This window comes from Dendrobates tinctorius, unplaced genomic scaffold, assembly GCF_039654945.1.
Source record: "Dendrobates tinctorius isolate UK_male_01 unplaced genomic scaffold, ASM3965494v1 ptg000064l, whole genome shotgun sequence".
Lineage (NCBI taxonomy): Eukaryota > Metazoa > Chordata > Amphibia > Anura > Dendrobatidae > Dendrobates > Dendrobates tinctorius.
In genome coordinates, this window is record NW_027361732.1 from 13,983,174 (window position 1) to 14,005,846 (window position 22,673).

The following is a 22,673-nucleotide window of genomic DNA, read 5'->3' on the forward strand; positions in this document are numbered from 1 at the left end:
ATATTTTACAATATACACGTATTATGAAATGAAGGTCGCCCAACCAAACATACATTCACTTTAAAAGGGAATGTCATCAGAACAGGACCCACTGTTTAAATGTTTTTATGATCAATTTAGATTTTAAACATTGTTTGCTCTATTTTTCAAATTACTATTTATATTTACAAAAAAAATTACATCTTTCACACTGACCACTAGGTATAATATACTGTTGGATATACTGTTGGGCACAGCAAAAACCATTATTCAGATCCTATTTGGACAGAAGTACAAACTGGGAATGCTGCAATCTGGGTAAATGTCACTGTTAAAGGAGGAAAAAAAGGGGGAGCCGTAATATTACCTATGGGAATGTTTGATCCTGTATTATCAACTGTTTATAGGGGTGTTACATTTCATTGTAATCCTGACTGTGATGATAATGAGACTGTAGAAAAGTGTGCTCTATAGAGCAGGAAGTACAATCTTGAATAAGACCTAGTGGCCAGAGGGAATATTGCTAAATTTTTATTTATTTATATTTGAAATTTAAAAAGTGATGTGGAAAAAAATCGAACAAAAACATTTTCACTGGTTAATAATGTAAAAGGAACCTGAAGGTAGAATTTACCCCAATAACGTGTTAGCATGCTGTGTTATGCTCCTGTAACAAGGTCTTTATTCTATGTGTTGTTGTATTTACTGCAAAAATGACATTTAATGTCATTGCTCCTGTCCCAACGAAGAGTAGAGATGTGCGTTCCCAGACTAGTTCTTTGATAGGAACACCAAAATTAAATTTCAGTTTTTCAGCACATACAAAAACACATAAAAACCTCAGTACAAGAGTTTTTAGGAAGCCGATAGATACAACACTGCCAACACTTGATGGGGGAGAACAGCCTGCTGTCAGGTTCCCCTTAGCTTAAAAAAAATTATGTAAATAACTTGTCATTTTCTGATGACACATTTTCTTTAAATAACTTACATTATTATTTAAAAGGGTATTCCCATCTCCACAATCCTATCCCAATATGTAGTAGGTAGGTATCCATGGTTACGACCCTGCACATAAGGTAAGTGAATTAGCAAATCAGAAGAACTATAATACATTTCTAATTGGAGGCTTTAGCTAATAATATTATTAATTGTTATTATTAGTATAACTACTACATATTGGGATAGGATCTTTGAGATGGGAATACCCCTTTAACTTTTAGGGTCAGAACAAGTGGAGACAATAGACATGGTGCCATGTAATTCAAAAGCTGGATTCCAGAACGACAGGCCAATGTCCTCAATGTGTGAGTGAAAAAGTGGGTATGATACACAAGCTATGAAGTTGTCAGCGGCTTGTTCAGATTTTCTGATAGACTGCATATCATGTTTTGGTGTTTAGAAATCTGTCATGTGTATCAATAAGGTACAATTATATATGTATTATCAAAGCTGTTGACTGCCTATCTGCTGCATATGGCGAGAAAAATACTTGGTATTGAAGAGCATTCCGAGAATCCCTCTATTGGAAGTGCCATGTTAGGTGGGCATCCTATGACACCATCAGTATACTGTACATTAGTTTAGCATCTGGAGCTCAGCAAGCACCCAGCAGCACAGCAGGAGCTCAGCAAATACCCAGCAGCACAGCAGGAGCTCAGCAAATACCAAGCAGCACAGCAGGCGCTCAGCAAATACCCAGCAGTACAGCAGGTGCCCAGCAGCACAGCAGGTGCCCAGCAGCACAGCAGGTGCCCAGCAAGTACCCAACAGCACAGCAGGAGCCCAGCAAGTACCCAACAGCACAGCAGGCGCTCAGCAAGTAGCCAGCAGCACAGCAGGCGCTCAGCAAGTAGCCAGCAGCACAGCAGGAGCCCAGCAAGTACCAAGCAGCACAGCAGGAGCCCAGCAAGTACCAAGCAGCACAGCAGGTACCCAGCAGCACAGCATGCGCTCTGCAAGTAGCCAGCAGCACAGCAGGCGTTCAGCAAATACCCAGCAGCACAGCAGGTGCCCAGCAAGTACCCAGCAGCACAGCAGGTGCCCAGCAAGTACCCAGCAGCACAGCATGCGCTCCTCAAGAAAACAGCAGCACAGCAGGTGTTTAGCAAATACCCAGCAGCACAGCAGGCACTCAGCAAGTCCCCAGCAGCACAGCATGCGCTCCGCAAGTAGCCAGCAGCACAGCAGGTGTTCAGCAAATACCCAGCAGCACAGCAGGTGCCCAGCAAGTACTCAGCAGCACAGCAGGTGACCAGCAAGTACCCAGCAGCAAAGCAGGAGCCCAGCAGGTACTCAGCAGCACAGCAGGTGCCCAGCAAGTACTCAGCAGCACAGCAGGTGACCAGCAAGTACCCAGCAGCACAGCAGGTGCACATGTCACATCACACATTGCTCACATAAAACCAGCACAGAAACACCTAGGGAAGAAACCTACCTAGAAATGAGTTCCTCTGCAGCCCGGGAGCAGAGATTAATTAGAGCGACTTCATCTTCTGAAGCCAAGTCCACGGCTTGTGGAGAGTATAGGTGCGGGCGAAGGGCCGGCTTGCAGGAGTCATACTTCTGCTTATCTTCCCAGGACTTTAGTGTATTCTCAAAAGCCTGTTCAGAGAGCAATTTATACACAAAGGTCAGCACTTTATAAACCTCCCAGTTCACTGATCTCTGGATAAATACATACTGCTATACCTTGTATTGATTCCAGTATAAATGGCACTTGGATGGTTTCTGGTTGGTTTGTTAATCAATGCCTGCACCACATAGTTAAGATCTCATTAGAAGGGTCTCCTCGCAGCAGCTTATGGCTGTCCAGTCGTGTATGTGCTGCGGTTGGAGCTCCCCAATGAATAAGTAAAATAGGAAACTGTAGTATCCCTTATTTTAGCTAATCTCTGTGCCTCATGCTTTTGTATCAGACTCAATGAGCAAGTATTGTGCTGGACTCTGACCATGCAAGTAGCTATATTTCTGCAACATTGTAGGATTACTATATATCAGTGTAGATATAGATTGGTCCTTAGAGTACACGTGAAAGCTCTCCAGGCACGCGAGGCAGGCAGGGGTCTAGTTGCCTAGAAATCTGCAAAACAGCAGGAGCATCTAGTATAAAGATAAATCAGCACTCCCTGGTCCAGATCATTGTGCAGCAGAGCTGGGTACCCTTATGATGCAGTTGTTTAGTCTTGGGTATTCAACCACTTTACTTACATGAATTAACTCAGCATGCTATCCTATGTCATTCCAGAGCTGGCCATGGACCACTATCTAAACACAGAGCATCCTATTTCTCATGTCCTCTGACTGCAACATAGAAATTTTGCACATAAGCTCTGCAGTGGAATACAATCATCTATTCACTATAAGCAACTATATTATATATGCAAGTCAATCAGCACTCGTTTATGGCCCGTTTCATGTGCTGATTAATTTAAAAAAAAAAATTTTTTATATAGCGCTAACATATTCCGCAGCGCTTTACAGTTTGCACACATTATCATCACTGTCCCCGATGGGGCTCACAATCTAAATTTCCTATAAAAAAACGGGGAGACAGAAGCGCACAATAGGGTCTTATCCAATGATATAAACGTTTCACAGATATGGATCCACTCACCTGGTTCAGTTGTATGGAACACAACAACCATAAGCACAAATGGGTAGGATCCGATGAACTGCAGCAATCAGCCGGTCACTAGAATTGCATATATAGGAAGGAGAGAAGTCCGGTAACTTTGCTCCTGAGGAAGTGTACACGAAATGCGTAGAGTTTATGGAATAAAAAGAAAGTTATAATCACTGCTTGGTCCTTGGATTAACTCCTTGTGAACTTTGGACTGGAACAGCGCGATCCTGAAAGCCGGACTTCTCTCCTTCCTATATATGCAAATCTAAATTTCCTATTAGTATGTCTTTGGAATGTGGGAAAAAAACCGGAGTACCCGGAGGAAACCCACGCAAACACGGGGAGAACATACAAACTCCTTGCAGATGTTGATGATTCGACCCCATGACCCCAGTGCTGCAGTGCTATCCACTGAGCCACCGTGCTGCCCTAATTAGGGATTAATCTACATGCATAGACACAGAACTATTCATACAATTGTCCTGTCCTCCTACAGCATGCATGTTTTCAGCAGCACATTCCCTCTTTTCACACGGTGATGCGCTGCCAACAATGATAATTTAATGACTCGCATAAACTACCCAATCAGCCGACCCATAAGTATTTCACTGCACAGGAAAAATCATTGTTGCAAAAGCTCAATTGCTGAATATGAGCTCATGTAATGAAACGTAAAGGGGTTCAATGAGCACAAAAATGTTCCCCAGAAGTGGTCAAAATAAATGATACTCCTATCAGCACCCACCTGTATCCAGGGCAGGCAACACTGACAAAGGGAAAGGAGACGTCACTTTTCCACCATAAGGAGGACCAATGTGGTCTGTGATTGGCTGCAGCAGTTAGGAGACATGCTGCTTATGACATGACATGCTGTTCAAGTCACCTAACCACTGCAGCTAATCACAGGCTGCAGCAGATCCAACTGATGGTGAAACAGTGAAGTTTCCTTTTCCTGTGTCAGCTCAGAACCAGGAGCGGCCTGTGCTGGATCCAGGCGGGTGCTGATAGTAGCCTATCATTTAATTTGTTATTTTTACTGCTCCAAGCCCCTGGGGAACCTTTCACCCGGAAAACTCCTTTAAGAGACGCTGTATGTAAAAAATCTCCAATGGGAAGACCATGTGGTAGTAAAGAAAAAAGGTGTACTGCCACCATCTCCAGTTGTAAAAACCTCTAGACAGGTTACCTACCACACATGTCCAATATTATCGTGTTAAGTTTTAGCTTAGTGATCCTTTTAAACTACCGGTATGTGTCAAATATTGGCCTTCGTCAACTCTGCAATAACATTTAAAAAATAAAATAAAAAAAATCAGCTAGCAGCCTGCAGCTTATAAAGGAGTAATCACTATTCCTAACATGTTCATCTTAGTAAAATCATATATTCCCCACAAAATAACTATTCTGGAGCAACTTTCCTTTTAAGTCAGTGTTGTCCTTCTGTTAATCCTCCTGAATATTTACGATTATATAGAAAACGGGGAGTTAACATTCCCCCCTTGTAACAGTCAGCACTGGTTGGACAGAGTCATTGTGCAGTCATGCCCCAACTGGTAATGTCCAGACGCCGATCTATTTATAAATTTCCAGGAGGAACACACTATATATATATATATATATATATATATATATATATACATACATACATACATACATACACATACACACACACACACACACACACACACACAGTCATATGTAAAAGTTTGGGCACCCCTATTAATGTTAACCTTTTTTCTTTATAACAATTTTGGGTTTTGCAACAGGTATTTCAGTTTCATATATCTAAAAACTGATGGACTCAGTTATATTTCTGGATTCAAATGAGGTTTATTGTACTAACAGAAAATGTGCAATCTGCATTTAAACAAAATTTGACCGGTGCAAAAGTATGGGCACCCTTATCATTTTCTTGATTTGAACACTCCTAACTACTTTTTACTGACTTCCTGAAGCACTAAATTGGTTTTGTAACCTCATTGAGCTTTGAACTTCATAGCCAGGTGTATCAAATCATGAGAAAAGGTATTTAAAGTGGCCACTTGCAAGTAGTTCTCCTATTTGATTCTCCTATAAAGAGTGGCATCATGGGCTCCTCAAAACAACTCTCAAATGATCTGAAAACAAAGATTATTCAACATAGCTTTTCAGGGGAAGGATACAAAAAGTTGTCTCAGAGATTTAACCAGTCAGTTTCCACTGTGAGGAACATAGTAAGGAAATGGAAGAACACAGGTACAGTTCTTGTTAAGCCCAGAAGTGGCAGGCCAAGAAAAATATCAGAAAGGCAGAGAAGAAGAATGGTGAGAACAGTCCAGGACAATCCACAGACCACCTCCAAAGACCTGCAGCATCATCTTGCTGCAGATGGTGTCACTGTGCATCGGTCAACAATACAGCGCATGCATAATGCTTTTTTGTATGACCAAACAACTCAATCTTTGTTTCATCAGTCCACAGGACCTTCTTCCAAAATGTAACTGGCTTGTCCAAATGTGCTTTTGCATACCTCAGGCGACTCTGTTTGTGGCGTGCTTGCAGAAACGGCTTCTTTCGCATCACTCTCCCATACAGCTTCTCCTTGTGCGAAGTGCGCTGTATTGTTGACCGATGCACAGTGACACCATCTGCAGCAAGATGATGCTGCAGGTCTTTGGAGGTGGTCTGTGGATTGTCCTTGACTGTTCTCACCATTCTTCTTCTCTGCCTTTCTGATATTTTTCTTGGCCTGCCACTTCTGGGCTTAACAAGAACTGTACCTGTGTTCTTCCATTTCCTTATTATGTTCCTCACAGTGGAAACTGACAGGTTAAATCTCTGAGACAACTTTTTGTATCCTTCCCCTGAAAAGCTATGTTGAATAATCTTTGTTTTCAGATCATTTGAGAGCTGTTTTGAGGAGCCCATGATGCCACTCTTCATAGCAGAATCAAATAGGAGAACTACTTGCAAGTGGCCACCTTAAATACCTTTTCTCATGATTTGATACACCTGGCTATGAAGTTCAAAGCTTAATGAGGATACAAAACCAATTTAGTGCTTCAGGAAGTCAGTAAAAAGTAGTTAGGAGTGTTCAAATCAAGAAAATGATAAGGGTGCCCATACTTTTGCACTGGTCAAATTTTGTTTAAATGCAGATTGCACATTTTCTGTTAGTACAATAAACCTCATTTGAATCCAGAAATATAACTGAGTCCATCAGTTATTAGATATATGAAACTGAAATAGCTGTTGCAAAAACCAAAATTGTTATAAAGAAAAAAGGTTAACATTAATAGGGGTGCCCAAACTTTTACATATGACTGTATATATATATATATATATATATATATATATATATATATATATATATATATATATATATATATATATATATATATATATACACACACACAGTGGGTACAGAAAGTATTCAGACCCCTTTACATTTTTCACTCTTTGTTTCATTGCAGCCATTTGGTAAATTCAAAGGGGTGTGAATACTTTCCGTACCCATTGTATATAAGGACCAGCAAAATGTACAGTTCTAAGAAGAGATGCTCCTGCGTGTTTCCTCTATTATACTAAGCTGTTATGAGAACTGACACAACCTCTTCACTTACATTCCTTCCTTCGCTGACGTTAGTTTAGGACTATGGTGTATCACTTTTAGCCAGAATTATTATATGAAAGATGCTGGGGACAAGGGTCTTTTCAAATATCAAAGCCCAGAAATAGCCCATTTGTTATGTCCTAGTTGTACCGTCAGAATAGGGAAATCATGTCTGACAAAACAAGCCAGAAAGAACAGCCTGTTACTGTGAGCTGACGCATGAGTCTAATCAGTCATCTGCTCTTTATTCTAAGCAGATCCAGCTCCGTTCTACTCTTATGTATCACTGTCTATACCCAAAGATATTACCTCAATATTTAGCACCATCAATCACACCAAACTCACTTTATCTCCTAAGTTCCCCTCAATAAAATGTATAGAGAATGTCAGCTTGGTGCACGTCCATCATGTTACGGGATGTCACTGCTCAGCAGTCTATAACCGCACACGGGGAAAACATCTCACAATGATTGATGACACTGCCGCAGGATTAAATTATTGGAATCGTAGGAAAGCAGACTCCAAATTCTAAAAACAGCTTAGCAGACAAGTCAAAATTCAACTATCCGAAACAGGTAAGAAAAGGAAAGTTGCGCATGGCAGAAAACGTGGGGAGAAAGATCCCAGGTTTAACAGATTTGCTCTATATGTTTAATGAAAGCTCCATTTTTTTCTCAGATCTTTACATCTCATATGCCTTGCTTAAAAGGAGTTGCACTTACTTGGACAACCCCTTTATAAATTAAGTAATCCCCCTTGCAAAATACAAATGATCCATACCACCTGCACCAGATCCGCTCCAGCACTGTTGGCACAGAGTCCCCCGGGGTTTGTGTGACATTGTTAGGTCGCGTAGATGCAGCAGCCAATCAGATACCGCCATTGGACTGCTGTGCTCTCACTTCCTTCGGATTAGCCTCTGACAAGCAGAAAAAGTGAGAGCGCAGCAGACTAATGGTGGCCGCTGATTGGCTGCAGGGCTCATATAGCAAGACGATGTCATCACCATTTGGAATGGAAACACTGGTATACACTACACATTTGGTTTATGTAACAGATATAACCATTTTTGTTGCCGTGCTCATAAATGAACAACACAGCAAGATAGTAAAATATTTATAGACATGACTCAAAGCGCTAGTCATTTCTTGCAGCAAGGATAATCCAGAATTACATTTTTGCATCAATTATGTGACTGGAAAATTAGAATGAAACCAGAAATTGCTCCATTATTTAAACTGTTAAGATCCAGCTAAGAAGAACATATTCCGAGAAAAGGTTAATAGCCATCAAAAAAAATCAGAAATGGTAATTCTACAGATAACCTTAATTGGACTTACTCTGTCCCTGGTTAACATCTGGGCCCGGTTTTTGTGCACAATTTTTATAACCCCAGGAGGCTGGATCCAAGCTTCTCCATCAACCTGTACTGGAACCCCCTCTTCTCCAAGGATGGTGATCTTCACAGATCGACACTGAGGGAAGAAAAACACAAAAGAAGAAAACAATTTATATACTGTTCATTAGGGGAGCTTTGCTGGATACCTTATGTACAGAGTAATTCTTCTAGGGGATAATACCATCATACATATAAACTACATTGCAGAATGCCATGCTTTTATTTTCAACAGAAAAAAACAACAACACAGACTTGCAGTAAGGACCCATAAATGCCAGACTTATTACCCTATGTCATCTATACATGTAGGATTCTTAAGGTCTCAAACAGAACTTAGATTAACATGGGACTACAGATTAAAACCAGTAGAAACGTGGGAGAGATTTGGATATTGTAATCTGAAATACACAACACCTGTTTAAAAAGAACATTTCACCTGTCTGAGCATGTTAAACTGGCCACATCATTTAATAAAAACTGCAGAGCTGAATAAAACAGTTTTTAGTTTTCCTAATTTCTCATTTCAGGAGATGTTAGCTTGTGAAGTTAATATCCTAAGAACCAGAGGGTGTTAACAGAGATCCATCTCTGGGAGTATTGACTTTTTCCCCTGCATGATATTCGGGAGCGCGAGGGGAAAAGGAAGCGCGAGGGGAAAAAGGAGCGCGAGGGGAAAAGGGAGCACGAGGGGAAAAGGGAGCGCGAGGGGGAAAAGGGAGCGCAATAAAAACACTCCATGAAGATGCAGCACATGTTTTTGCACATGGCAGGTACCAGTCTAACATGAATATACACTAGAAAACATCAGATACATACACTCAATCCATACAGGAAGAAAGCTATCTGATGTATACATCAGACACTGCAAACTCAGGATGAATGCACCCCCTTTATTTTTCTTCACAAAGCTAGGGAACCATTTCTGCATGACATCCACTTTAACCTTTAAAATCAGTAGAAAGTAAAGCATGGAGATATCCCCACATACACTGAAATCATATTAGCATGTAAATTACTTTAAGCTTACCTGAGCTATTCTGTGGTGCTGAAGCTTGATCACCCTAGAAACGGCCATCTGCATGCTCCCAAATACTGCCACCACCTCCAGGATTTTATCATCAAACGAAGGCGCACCAAATATCTGAGGTGAACAAATAACAGCAATGGCAATACTTATATATCCAACATGACAACCCAGAGGAATCTGGTCTATTTCTGCCATCCTAGCTCTAGAGAGCTTTAGTGACAGCGAACACTAGGGGGCACTATTGAATGGTTAATTGTGAAAATACAAATAAATAAAAATCGGCCCTTTATTTCACTGGGGGAGTTAATGACTTCCACAACATTAATTGAAAATATAGATTTCCAATTTAAAAAAAAATCTCTACTAAGAATAGCAGCAAAACGAGTGACCGCCTAATGTCTAGCGTAATAGAGCTGCAATCCAGGAAGATATGGAAGGTAGCTCTTGGTCATTGAGTACTAATGTAATATATAGCTCTGACAAAAATTAAGAGACCACTGCAAAATTTTCAGTTTGTCTGATTTTTCTCTTTATAGGTATATTTTTGAGCAAAATGTAAATTACTCCTTTAGTCTATAAACTACTGACATGTCTTCGCATTTCCAAGCACTAAATTTTGTATTTATTTTCAGAAAATGAGAAATGGTCAAAATAACAAAAAAATACAGTGCTTGCAGACCTCAAATAATTCTAAGAAAACAAGTTTATAATCATTTAGAAACAACAATACTAATGTTTTAACTCAGGAAGAGTTCAGAAATCAATATTTTGTGGAATAACCATGATTTTTAATCACAGCTTTCATGCGTCTTGGCATGCTTTTCACCAGTCTTTCACACTGCTTTTGGGTGACCTTATGCCACTCCTGGTACATAAATTTAAGCAGCTCTTCTTTGCTTGATGGCTTGTGACTATCCATCTTCCTCTTGATTACATTCCAGAGGTTTTCAATGGGGTTCAGGTCTGGAGATTGGGCTGGCCATGATAGGGATTTCATGTGGTGGTCCTTACAATGATTGACCTAGCTGTGTGGCATGGCGCATTGCCTACTGGAAAAACCAGTCCTCAGAGTTGGGGAACATTGCCTGAGCAGAAGGAATCAACTGTTTTTCCAGGATAACCTTGTTTGCAGCTTGACTCATACATCCTTCGCAAAGAATAACCTGCCCAATTCCAGCCTTGCTGAAACATCCCCAGATCATCACCGATCCTCCACCAAATTTCACATCGGGTGCAAGACACTGTGGTTTGTACGCCTCTCCATGTCTCCATCTAACCATTAGACCAGGTATTGGTCAAAGATGAAAATTAGACTCATCAGAGAAAATTACCTTACTCCAGTCCTCTATGGTCCAATCCTAATGGCCTTTGGCAAACTTCAGCCTGGCTCTCCTTTGCTTCTCATTGATGAAAGGCTTGTTTCTAGCATTACATGACTTGAGCCCTGCCTCTAGGAGCCTGTTACGAACTGTTCTTGATGTGCACTTCACCCCGGCTGCTATTTGCCATTCCTTTTGTAGGTCACTTGATGTCATCCTGCGGTTGCTGAGTGACATTCAAATAAGATGACGGTCATTCCGGTCAGTGGAGAGTCGTTTTCGCCCTCTGCCGGTCTGTAGCTTTGTTGTCCCCAATGTCTGCTGCTTGACCTTGTTGTAATGAACTTCCATCTTAGAAATTTTAAGGATGGAGACAACATGACGCTCACTGTATCCCTCTGCTAGTAAAGCCAGAATTGAGCCCTTCTTTTCCTCACTCAAGACTTTTCTTTTCAACTCATTTGGCATGGTTAAAAGTTATTTTTTTATTCCTATTACTTTTGGGATATTACTAGCACTTGCTTTGCCATCCAGCTTGTCCTATTGCAAGGGATTGTGAACACCACATCAGGGTTTTTATACTTTCCTTCATTAAATAAAATTTGGTTCAGGTGATCACCTAATGAGAAGCACATTAAGTAGAATGAGGGGTACTCTGGTTGGAATTCAACTGACACTGGAATGGAATGGCTGTCAGACATGTAGAGAAGCTGATTTTTATAAAACTGTGCAGTGGTCTCTTAATTTTTGCCAGAGCTGTATATATAAATATTCACAAACTGTATTTTGAGGATGTTATCAGACTATTTGACTGTGCTTTATTTCCTAGAAGATCGTAAAAGTGCAAATGAATTGTTGGCATCTGGCAGCCATTGGCACTTCTCCTTATGAGAGGGCAACTCTTATCTGTTCGTTAGTCACATGACAAACACAGGATGATATTTCTATATGTCTGTATCAGTCGGGAACATGGAGCAGGAGCATCAGCACTAAGAATAGGGCTGGGAAGGGCAGAAAAAATAATAATATACCGTATTCAATCATGAAGAAAACTTCTCAAGATTGCCAGAATATGTGACACATCACAATGAATGTCAGACATATCATCCAGATGATTATGGCTATGCCTCCACTCATAATCAGGACATTACAAATTGTGTCCTCATAAGTCAAAAATACTTAAAGTAAAAGGCTTATAGTAATTTTCTAGCATGAAAGTTCCTTTAATATTTTTCTTATCCATGAGACATTTATCACAATACAAAACAGTAGCAGCTAAAGGTGCATTAGTCCATTCTTAAAGAGAGTGTGTGATCAGGCAATAAATATTGGTCCGGGTGCTATCCGAAAAAAAAAAAAAAAAAAATCGGATGATTTTATACGATTTACATGAGTTATACGCTGGTGTGAGAAAGCCCTTACTGTTCTTTCAGGAAATGCACATATACATTAGAAGCAGTAGATTTATCTTTTGTAGTGAAGCGTCTAATGAGCGTGTGAAAATGTCAATTCTAATGGAGGGGCACATGTGAAGCAGTGACATCCCCTATTGCGACTGGTAGATCTTGTGAAATCAGCTCTGAGGTTACCAGTCACTGTATTTCTGCCTCTTATTATAATGAGATTGCTGAAAACTCTTCCTAAAAAGACAGGAGGTATGAATCTAAAAAAAAATTGCTAGTGGCTAGTGTGGAAAACAAAATTATATATATATTTATTAATTTTTTTTTTCTTCTCAATACAGCTGCAAAAACGAGGGCAACCCTGAAGTAGTTTAATCTAGTCAAACTTCAGTAAAATCTAAGGAAGCCCATGTCTTAAAATGTCATGTGCAGATACCCCAATACCCCAACTCTCCAATATTGAACTCCAAGGTTTTGGAGAGTTTTAGCAAAAAAAAAAAAACAGAACCTAAGTGAACACAGACTATCAACCTTTTGTGCTAGAAAAAAATTAACCGGTTTATTGGAGGATGCAATTTCACTCAGCTACAAGCTTGACACTTCATTTCAGATGTTCAATACTTGCCCAAATTTCATCCCTATTGATATCAAGTTCTTGTTGGAAATGCAACAGGTCAAAAGGAGCAGTAAATAATATGACTGAAGGCCACATGCAGGACCACTCATACAGAGTTTTCTTATCTCACTGTGAAATCTACCGTAAATGTCTCAGTCATCAAGAATCTTTGTTATTTTAGTTTTTTTTTTATTCTACGACAAGATTCCTGTGCTAAATGTACAGAAGTTCCCACGCCTAAAATAGCACTGCTATGAGGAATCTGCAGCAGCTACTGGACTAAGAATACCACCAGGAAAGGAAAGTGTATGCAGATCTTATATGACTAGGCAAGAAAAAAACAAAGCCATGTAAAGAAAGTCTGACATAGGCTTCCTCTGTTCTGCTTTACTTACATCATCCTCTTTAGTTCCACCCCAGAAATTGGTGCCGCCAGCATAGCTAGGAATGTTTAACACCGCAATGCCCTGGAGACTTGGGAGGGGGATGTACTGGCCATCACACTGCCAAAAAGAAAACAATGGAGGATATTGAACAAAACATCAAGAGGCCGCTGCATGACCAGAATTTATATAATTCAAGACACAGTCAACACAAAGAGTATGCAGACAAGAATTCAAGCACTTCAATTAGCCCCTAGCTATATAGAAAATAGTTACAGTAAAGTACGGCTACATTTTATAATGATACTGTATAGAGTGTATAGAGTACAGCTTTTATACACATTTTGTACTACACTGTGCAGCCACTTTAGCTTATAGCAATATAATAGACAACCATAATCTCCCCGAAGACTGACCTTGTGTATAATCTCCCCAAAGACTGACCTGGTGCATAATCTCCCCAAAGACTGACCTGGTGCATAATCTCCCCAAAGACTGACCTGGTGCATAATCTCCCCAAAGACTGACCTGGTGCATAATCTCCCCAAAGACTGACCTGGTGCATAATCTCCCCAAAGACTGACCTGGTGCATAATCTCCCCAAAGACTGACCTGGTGCATAATCTCCCCAAAGACTGACCTGGTGCATAATCTCCCCAAAGACTGACCTGGTGCATAATCTCCCCAAAGACTGACCTGGTACATAATCTCCCCAAAGACTGACCTGGTGCATAATCTCCCCAAAGACTGACCTGGTGCATAATCTCCCCAAAGACTGACCTGGTGCATACTCTTCCCAAAGACTGACCTGGTGCATAATCTCCCCAAAGACTGACCTGGTGCATAATCTCCCCAAAGACTGACCTGGTGCATAATCTCCCCAAAGACTGACCTGGTGAATAATCTCCTCAAAGACTGACCTGGTGCATAATCTCCCCAAAGACTGACCTGGTGCATAATCTCCCCAAAGACTGACCTGGTGCATAATCTCCCCAAAGACTGACCTGGTGCATAATCTCCCCAAAGACTGACCTGGTGCATAATCTCCCCAAAGACTGACCTGGTGAATAATCTCCTCAAAGACTGACCTAGTGCATAATCTCCCCAAAGACTGACCTGGTGCATAATCTCCCCAAACCCTGACCTTGTCCATAATCTTCTCGAACCTTGACCTTGTCCATAATCTCCCCGAATTCTGACCTGAAGCATAATATCCCTCAACACTGATCTGATGCATAATCTCCCTTAACACTACCTGGTGCATAATCTTCCCGAAGACAGACCTAGTGCATAAAAGAAACAGCCAACAGCACACGAATTAAATAGGATGCACGTTCAAAGGGTCCCAGGACCCAAAGGGACCAACATATGGCCAAAAATCAAAAAGAGGAACAGCATCCACTCCAGGTGAAGAGGTTAATGTCTTTTTATTCTGCCAAAAAATGGATACGACGTTTCGACCAGATAAAGACCTTGATAAAGACCTTATGGTCAAAACATCGTATCCATTTTTTGGCAGAATAAAAAGACATTAACTTCTTCACCTGGAGTGGATGCTGTTCCTCTTTTTGATTTTAGACCTGGTGCATAATCTTCCCGAAGACAGACCTGGTGCATAATCTTCCCGAAGACAGACCTGGTGCATAATCTTTCTGAAAACTGACCTGGTGCATAATCTTCCCGAAAACGGACCTGGTGCATAATCTCCCCAAAAACTGACCTGGCCTATAATCTCCCCGAAGACAGACCTGGTCCGTAATCTCCTCAGAAAAGGGGTTTTGTGGAACCAACAGAATCAATATGCACAAAACCCCCAGACACAGGCATTGGCGTGACGCGTCGGGGTGGGCGTATCACTGAGGAGGTCCTGCTGCTATTCTGGTATATGTTAACCATTATCCCTGGTTTAATATTGCCAGTTGTGTGGTGGTGTATATATGCATTAATAATTATATACATGCTCTAATATACATTATTATATACTTACCTATATTCATTTGACAATCTATACCTCACTTGCCCAGCTGGCTATAATTGTAGTGTATATTTGGATTACCTCTAATCCTGATACATATACATACTTCATCCTGTTTCACATTAAATCGCAATTTTTGATATTGCTTATGCAGCATGCCTCCAGTCTTATTTTAACATCTGTCAATTTTATTACCGCATGTAATTTGCACTTTTTTCTTTTGTTTGTGTGTCTCCCCATAGTGTTTATACTTATATACTAATAAAATATTTAATCTTACAAAGTTAGTGAGGCAAAAAAAAAAAAAAATTATTTCAGTTTTCTTGTGGTTTACTGTTCAATAATCTCCCTGAAGTCTGCTCTGATCTATAATCCCCCGAAGACTGATATGCTCCATTATCCTCCTTAGACTAGTCAAATCTTACTAGACTGATCTGCTCCAGAATCTCCCACAAGGCTGATCTGCTCCAGAAACTCCCACATGGCTGATCTGCTCCAGAAACTCCCACAAGGCTGATCTGCTCCAGAAACTCCCACAAGGCTGATCTACTCCAGAATCTCTGACAAGGATGATCTGCTCCAGAATCTCCCACAAGGCTGATCTGCTCCAGAATCTCCCACAGGGCTAATGTGCTCCAGAAACTCCCACAAGGCAGATCTGATCCAGATACTCCCAGAAGGTAGATCTGATCCAGATTCTCCCACAAGGTAGATCTGATCCAGAATCTCCCACAAGGCTGATCTGCTCCAGAATCTCCGACAAGGCTGATCTGCTCCAGAATCTCCCACAGGGCTGATCTGCTCCAGAATCTCCCACAAGGTAGATCTGCTCCAGAATCTCCCACAAGGTAGATCTGCTCCAGAATCTCCCACAAGGTAGATCTGCTCCAGAATCTCCCACAGGGCTGATGTGCTCCAGAAACTCCCACAAGGCTGATCTGCTCCAGATTCTCCCAAAAGGTAGATCTGATCCAGATTCTCCCACAAGATAGATCTGATGCAGAATCTCCCACAAGGCTAATCTACTCCAGAAACTCCCACAAGGCTGATCTGCTCCAGAATCTCCCACAAGGCTGATCTGCTCCAGAATCTCCCACAAGGCTGATCTGCTCCAGAATCTCCCACAAGGCTGATCTGATCCAGAATCTCCCACAAGGCTGATCTGATCCAGAATCTCCCACAAGGCTGATCTGATCCAAAATTTCCTAAAAAAAAAAAAACTAACGAGTCCCAGAATCTTCTACAAGACTGATCTGTCCCAGAATCTCCCCAAAGACTGATCTTCACCATGATCTCTTAAAAGAATGATCTATTCCACAATCTCCAAAAAAACGATCTGTCCCAGAATCTCCTACAAGACTGATATGTTCCATGTTACCTCCAGTTGAACCTTTTGCTCCAAATTCTTATAAGTTCTTTGCAGTAATTCTTTGGTTCCAAGGACTCCATACCACATCATGTTTTTCGTTCGGCTTCTATAATAAATTATATATTGATTAAATGAAATATGAAGCGAACAAAAGAAAATATTTATTAAAGTATGTCATCAATTCTTATGGACGTTCCATTTTTTTGTTTAGATATTCCCTTAGGCAAATCACATCTTATGCTAAAATAGTGTCTCTACACCATTTTTCAAGTGAATAACTCTTAAAGAGTTTCCCCACCTCAGGTAGGAGCTGACATATTGCTAGAATATGCCATCAGTAAATGAAGCGGCTGCATCGATGCTTTTGCTCCATATCCCCTTTACAGATTTTCCTCTTTGCAGGAACGTTACCGACCAGCAACTATAGAGCAGAACTATTCAATTAAGGGGTTGATTTCAGATCCCTTAGCAATGTGAATTTTAAGCATTGTGTGGACCCTAAGGTAGGGCCCACAGTGATCTTTGAGTAATGGCATATCCAAGTAATGTGCCAACACTTACTAGGATGGGAATACCTTTATCTACAAGGTCTTTTAAACTTTAGTCCCAGGGAGTCAGCAGTGCAGAGAGCGGTATGACCAACCATAGTCTGTGTACTAGGCCAGGTGCCATGATTGCCAACTGACTCCTTAAAAAGAGGTCCTCACATTGGAGGAATGCTTCATTAATATATGTATCTGCAGCCATAACATTAAAATGCACGGATAACATTCAGGGTAAGTCACTGGTAGAAAACCACAATCAGAATATTTTTATCATGTTTTTTAGAATGATTTATCTATAGACAAAAAAGGAGCGCTTTGTTTGCAGATTGTCATTAAAACGATATGCTATTTAACATCCAAGTACGGCGATTCTTCCTCACCTGCACTTTTCAGGGTGCTCCTCGCGTTTGTTGTTAAATTCTAGGGAAATTTTGGCATCTAAACCGATACCAAAGTAGTTGTTCATGACACATTTTTCAGAATAACCTTCTCTGCAGAAGGAAAGAGAAAGAAGCAAATAAAATAAATAAGAAAACTAAAGGAGCAGTTAGGGGAATTATAGAAAATTATTATCAGGAAAGTACCATATTCAGAAAGTAGAAGGAAACGCAGCAGTCATGGAGAATACTACAGTATCAGACAAGTTTAACCCCTTAGCGCACAATGACTTAGATGCATGTCAGTGCTGGGGGCCTCAGGAGCTGAGCTTGCTCCACAGAAGCTGACATATCACCAGCTGCCATCTATCTCTGACAGCAGCATTTAAATGGACTGGTTGCGTGTGCACACGCGTACCTGCTCTCATCAGCCTCCAGTGACGCGACTGCAGGCTGCTGATGGGTTACCATAGCAGAGCACTGTATAATGTGAACCTATCTTTAAAGAGGATATGTAAGTGGTTGGTTAAGTGCTGTGGATGCTTCCAAGATTTTCCCAGCACAATAATGACACTCCCAACAATCCATTGTATAGGCAAAAATACAGCCCCTTTCATTTAAAAGGGGTTCACTACTTGAGAAAATCCTTAAATGTTATAAGGGTACCTTGACAATAACCTAAACACAAAGTGTCTCAGCTGGATCTCCGGCAATCAACTGTGGCCTATGGGCAACCCTGGCAGTTATGGCCTCCATACACATTGGAGAAAACGTCATCTGAACCACTGAGGTGAGGAAGATCTCCCGATTCTCCCCAGACAGATGCCATCAAGTGAGACGAGAAATGACTTCTGCTGTTATTCATCAGCTGGGTAACACATTGTCCTATGTGTCTGGCACATCCATACTCCCATCTCCTCACAAAGGAACAGTAAGGTAATCACTGCCCTAAAGGTACTGTCACACTTAGCGATGTACCAGCGATCCCGACCAGCGATATGACGCGGTTAGGATCGCTGGTGCATCGCTAAGTGGTCGCTAGTGAGCTGCCACACAGGCAGATCTCACCAGCGACATCGCTGGGGACGGGCATCGCTACTTACCTGTCACACCAGGCGATCCTGCGTCCTCCCGCCCGGCTCCACGCGTCGCTCGTCCTCACAGTAGGAAGCGCCGCAGGAAGCTGACGACGAGAAACAGTCCTGAACGTTCTCGCGCGATTAGCGATAACCAGCGGGGGAGCGGTCGTAGGTAAGTATCAGACACAGCGATATCGCTATAACGTCACAAGTTATAGCGATATTGCTAGCGATATCTCTTAGTGTGACATGCCCTTAAGACCAAGCGTTGAAGACCCTGCACAGACCACCCTCCTTATTAACTCAGAAATCCCAGACATGACAATGGATTTTCTAATCTGAACAGCCTTTTTAACGCTGAAAATGCACCTACATTAATGTACCAAGCATCACTGGCGATCATACGCCTCAGTAGGCGTTCAATTACCAACTAATCCTTTTCTATAAGTGGTGGATTAGTTGCTTGTCATTTATAATTATTCAATTTAAGTTTAAACACCAGCACATATTTTATAAACAGCCAACCTGAACCCACATAAAAGTAGTGTAAAGCATGGTGGAGAGAGACGCAGCCTGACATTCTCATGAGACAAAATGTAGATTTCAATAGACAATGAATCTAAGCTACAGTCCGAAAATGGACTAACGTATAAGTCCACAGCAGCATATCTAATGTAATGAGGTATGTTGTGCAATCACCACATATGACAAATGTAATATACTTACACTCACACACACATACTGCTCAAAAAAGTAAAGAGAACACTTAACCCCTTACTGACAGGGTCAATTTTATAAATGCTAACCAATGTCACTTTATGTGGTGATAACTCTGGAATGCTTCAACAAATCCCATTGATTTTCAGACTTTTTTCGTGGCACATTATACTTTATGATAGTGGTAAATTTAGGTTGATATGTTTTGTGTTTATTTATGAAAAATATCAGAAACTTGACAAAAATGTAAAAAAATGGCAATTTTCAAACTTTGAATGATTATCCCTTTAATCCAGATAGTCATATCACACAAAAACATTAATAAATAACATTTCCCTTATGCCTGCTTTACATCAGCACCATTTTTAAAAACGCTAATTTATTTTGTTAGCCTTTTAGCAGGTTTAAAAATGCAGCAGTATGTTTTCAAGGAAATTTACAAAATTTATTTTTTTGAGGGACCTATCCTGGTTTGAAGTGACTTTGGGGGTGCTATATATTGGAAAAACCCAAACGTGATACCATTTTAAAAACAGCACCTCCTGCCATATTGAAAATTGCTGTCAGATAGTTTAACAACACTTCAGGTGATTTTCAGGAATTAATGCAAAGTGGTATAGCAGGAATGAAAAAGTGTTTAACACCTAAATGTCGCTAACTTCTGAACTGACCGCTATAGCCGGAAGTCTCTAATGCCTGTTTCACACATCAGTTTTTTGGCGTCAGACAAAATCCGCCAAATTCTGAAAAAAACGGATCCGCCAAAAAAGGGGCGGATCCGTTTTTTCCCCCCATAGACTTACATTAGTGGCGGATCTTGACTGACGGTGATCCATCACACCCGTTTTTTGACGGATCTGCCAATATTTTAGCGACTCCCGGGCGGATGAGACAGACTCTGCAATGTTTTTTTTGGTTGACGGTCCGCTATTTTCAACTGCGCAGGCCCGGCAGCTTTTCTCCGGGAACATTTTTAACCCTGAATGCCGTTCTGGGATATCTCTCTCTCTCTCAGGCAGCGGTTCCTTTAAATTTCATCCTTCGCCGGATCCGTCAAAACAACGGTCCGGTGGCACACGATGTGAGAACGGAGACAGATCCGTTTTCCGCCATTTTCGCAGATTGCAACTGATATCAAAAACGCATGTGGGAAACAGGCCTAAGGCCGCTATTTGGCCATGAACTGCTATGGCAAACCTAAGAACCACACAATCATGATCTCGGTGTGTCAATTAGGTCAAAGCGGAAGCCCCCCACAGTCTATTAACCATTTATTTGATGTAGTCACTTTTGACAGCAGCAACTAAGGGGTTAAACAGATATGTACAGTGCCGACACTGATCATTTGTGATACAGCAAGTTGTCAGCTATAATGTACAGTTGACAGCTGCTGGATTGTCACCTGTATGGGGATGCTATTCTCTTATATCTCAGGTCAGTAAAAAGACGTATTGGCTGTCATTAAGGGGTCAAACAACAGAATATAGATCCAAGTAAATCAAACTTCTGTGAAATCAAACTGTCCACTTAGGAAGCAACACTGATTGACAATTTCAAATGCTGTTGTGCAAATGGAATAGACAACAGATGAAAATTATTGGCAATTATCAAGACACCCTCAATAAAGGAGTGGTTGTGCAAGTGGGGACCACAGACCACATCTCAGAACCAATGCTTTCTGGCTGATGTTTTGGTCACTTTTGAATGTTGGTTGTGCTTTCACACTCGTGGTAGCATGAGACTGACTCTACAACCCACACAAGTGGCTCAGGTAGTGCAGCTCATCCAGGATGGCACATCAATGCGAGCTGTGGCAAGAAGGTTTGCTGTGTCTGTCAACGTAGTGTCCAGAGGCTGGAGGTGCTACCAGGAGACAGGCCAGTACACCAGGACACGTGGAGAGGGCCTTAGGAGGGCAACAACCAGCAGCAGGACCGCTTTGTATAAGGAGGAACAGGAGGAGCACTGCCAGAGCCCTGCAAAATGCCCTCCAGCAGGCTACAAATGTGCATGTGTCTGCACGAACGGTTAGAAACCGACTCCATGAGGATAGTCTGAGTGTCCGACGTCCACAGATGGAGGTTGACATAACAATTGTCGGCGTGTTCCCGCCTGCATGCAGCCACACATGTGTTGCAGTGTTCACATGTGCGTGCCTCTATGCGCGACTCGCCCCGGTGATAATGAACAGCCAGGGCAGGTACCTGCAGTGTGCTCTGAGCCGCCGCAGAGCACACTGTCAGTGTTTACTGCTGGTCTGCGGCAGCTTCGCGGACCGGCATAAGAACCCCAACGGCCCAGTCCTGGGCCGCGGACCGGTGGTTGGGGACCCCTGAGTTAGGCCTCCTTTACATGTCCGTGTTTCCAGTACTTGTGGTATAAGTCTGCTTGTTTTCATGGAGACCACATGTACCCATTATAACCTATGCTGCTGTGCATATGTCTGTGTGTTTGCACGGGCCATATGTCTTTGCAAACAACATGGAGACATGTCCAATTTTTTACCAGCAGCAAGGATGACAAGGGCCAATACAAATCTATGGGTACATGTAGAACACGTACAGCACACTGATGGCATCCATGTGCTATCCGTGTGCCATCCGTGTTTAACATTGAGAACTATATGAGAAGCTTTGGAATTGATATTTCTTTAGCCATACCGGAAAAAAACGGATGGCTCACTGATCCAAAACACTGATGACACCGGCAACGGTTTTTCCGGTAATGGTACTGTACGGACATGTGAAGGGGTCTAAAGTTGGTAAATCCAGCACCTACAACATGCAGTCTGCATTCATTAATAGACTCCTGCACCAAAACACAATTTCTAAAAGGACATCGGATGAGTATTTCCATAGCACTAATGGGTCTTTCAAGAGTGCAATAAATATTACTTAGGGGGCGTGGCTATGGCAGCGACGGAGTAGGACGCACGCGGTGGAAGCTCCTGCCATCCTGATAGAATCCGGTCGGCAGTCTCTTAACCCCGCGGCACACTCACCCCTTTTCTGACCCCTCTGAACTCGGGGTCGCTCCTGGACCCCCGCGGGAGAGCGGGGCTGGACTCTTGGGAGCCGGCGGCTCTGGAAACCTGGGCGGCTGGCGGGGCCTGCAGGGAGCGGCGGCCATCTTGGAGGTGCGCGCTCTGCTGAAGAGAGACGTGGCGCTGAGTGTCATCGCTGCAGCGCTGAGGGAGAGGACGGTGAGCTACAATTTAACTATTTGTGAGGGACAAGCGGTGTGAGCCCTGGAAAATTGGGCCCCGTGT

At 41.9% G+C, this 22,673-nt stretch overlaps 1 protein-coding gene across 4 annotated transcripts in view; it reads right to left on the reverse strand.

Annotated features, from left to right (window-relative positions):
- The window catches only part of DGKH (diacylglycerol kinase eta), a 356,048-nt gene that overhangs the window by 43,691 nt on the left and 289,684 nt on the right, over nucleotides 1–22,673 (reverse strand). For all 4 annotated transcript variants that reach the window (XM_073580313.1, XM_073580314.1, XM_073580312.1 and 1 more), the window contains 6 exons: nucleotides 17,613–17,723; nucleotides 16,697–16,793; nucleotides 13,356–13,463; nucleotides 9,623–9,736; nucleotides 8,537–8,671; nucleotides 2,417–2,583 (listed from right to left, as the gene is read on the reverse strand). In XM_073580313.1, coding sequence (XP_073436414.1) covers nucleotides 2,417–2,583; nucleotides 8,537–8,671; nucleotides 9,623–9,736; nucleotides 13,356–13,463; nucleotides 16,697–16,793; nucleotides 17,613–17,723 — 732 coding nt within the window. The remainder of the gene's footprint in view (nucleotides 1–2,416; nucleotides 2,584–8,536; nucleotides 8,672–9,622; nucleotides 9,737–13,355; nucleotides 13,464–16,696; nucleotides 16,794–17,612; nucleotides 17,724–22,673) is intronic.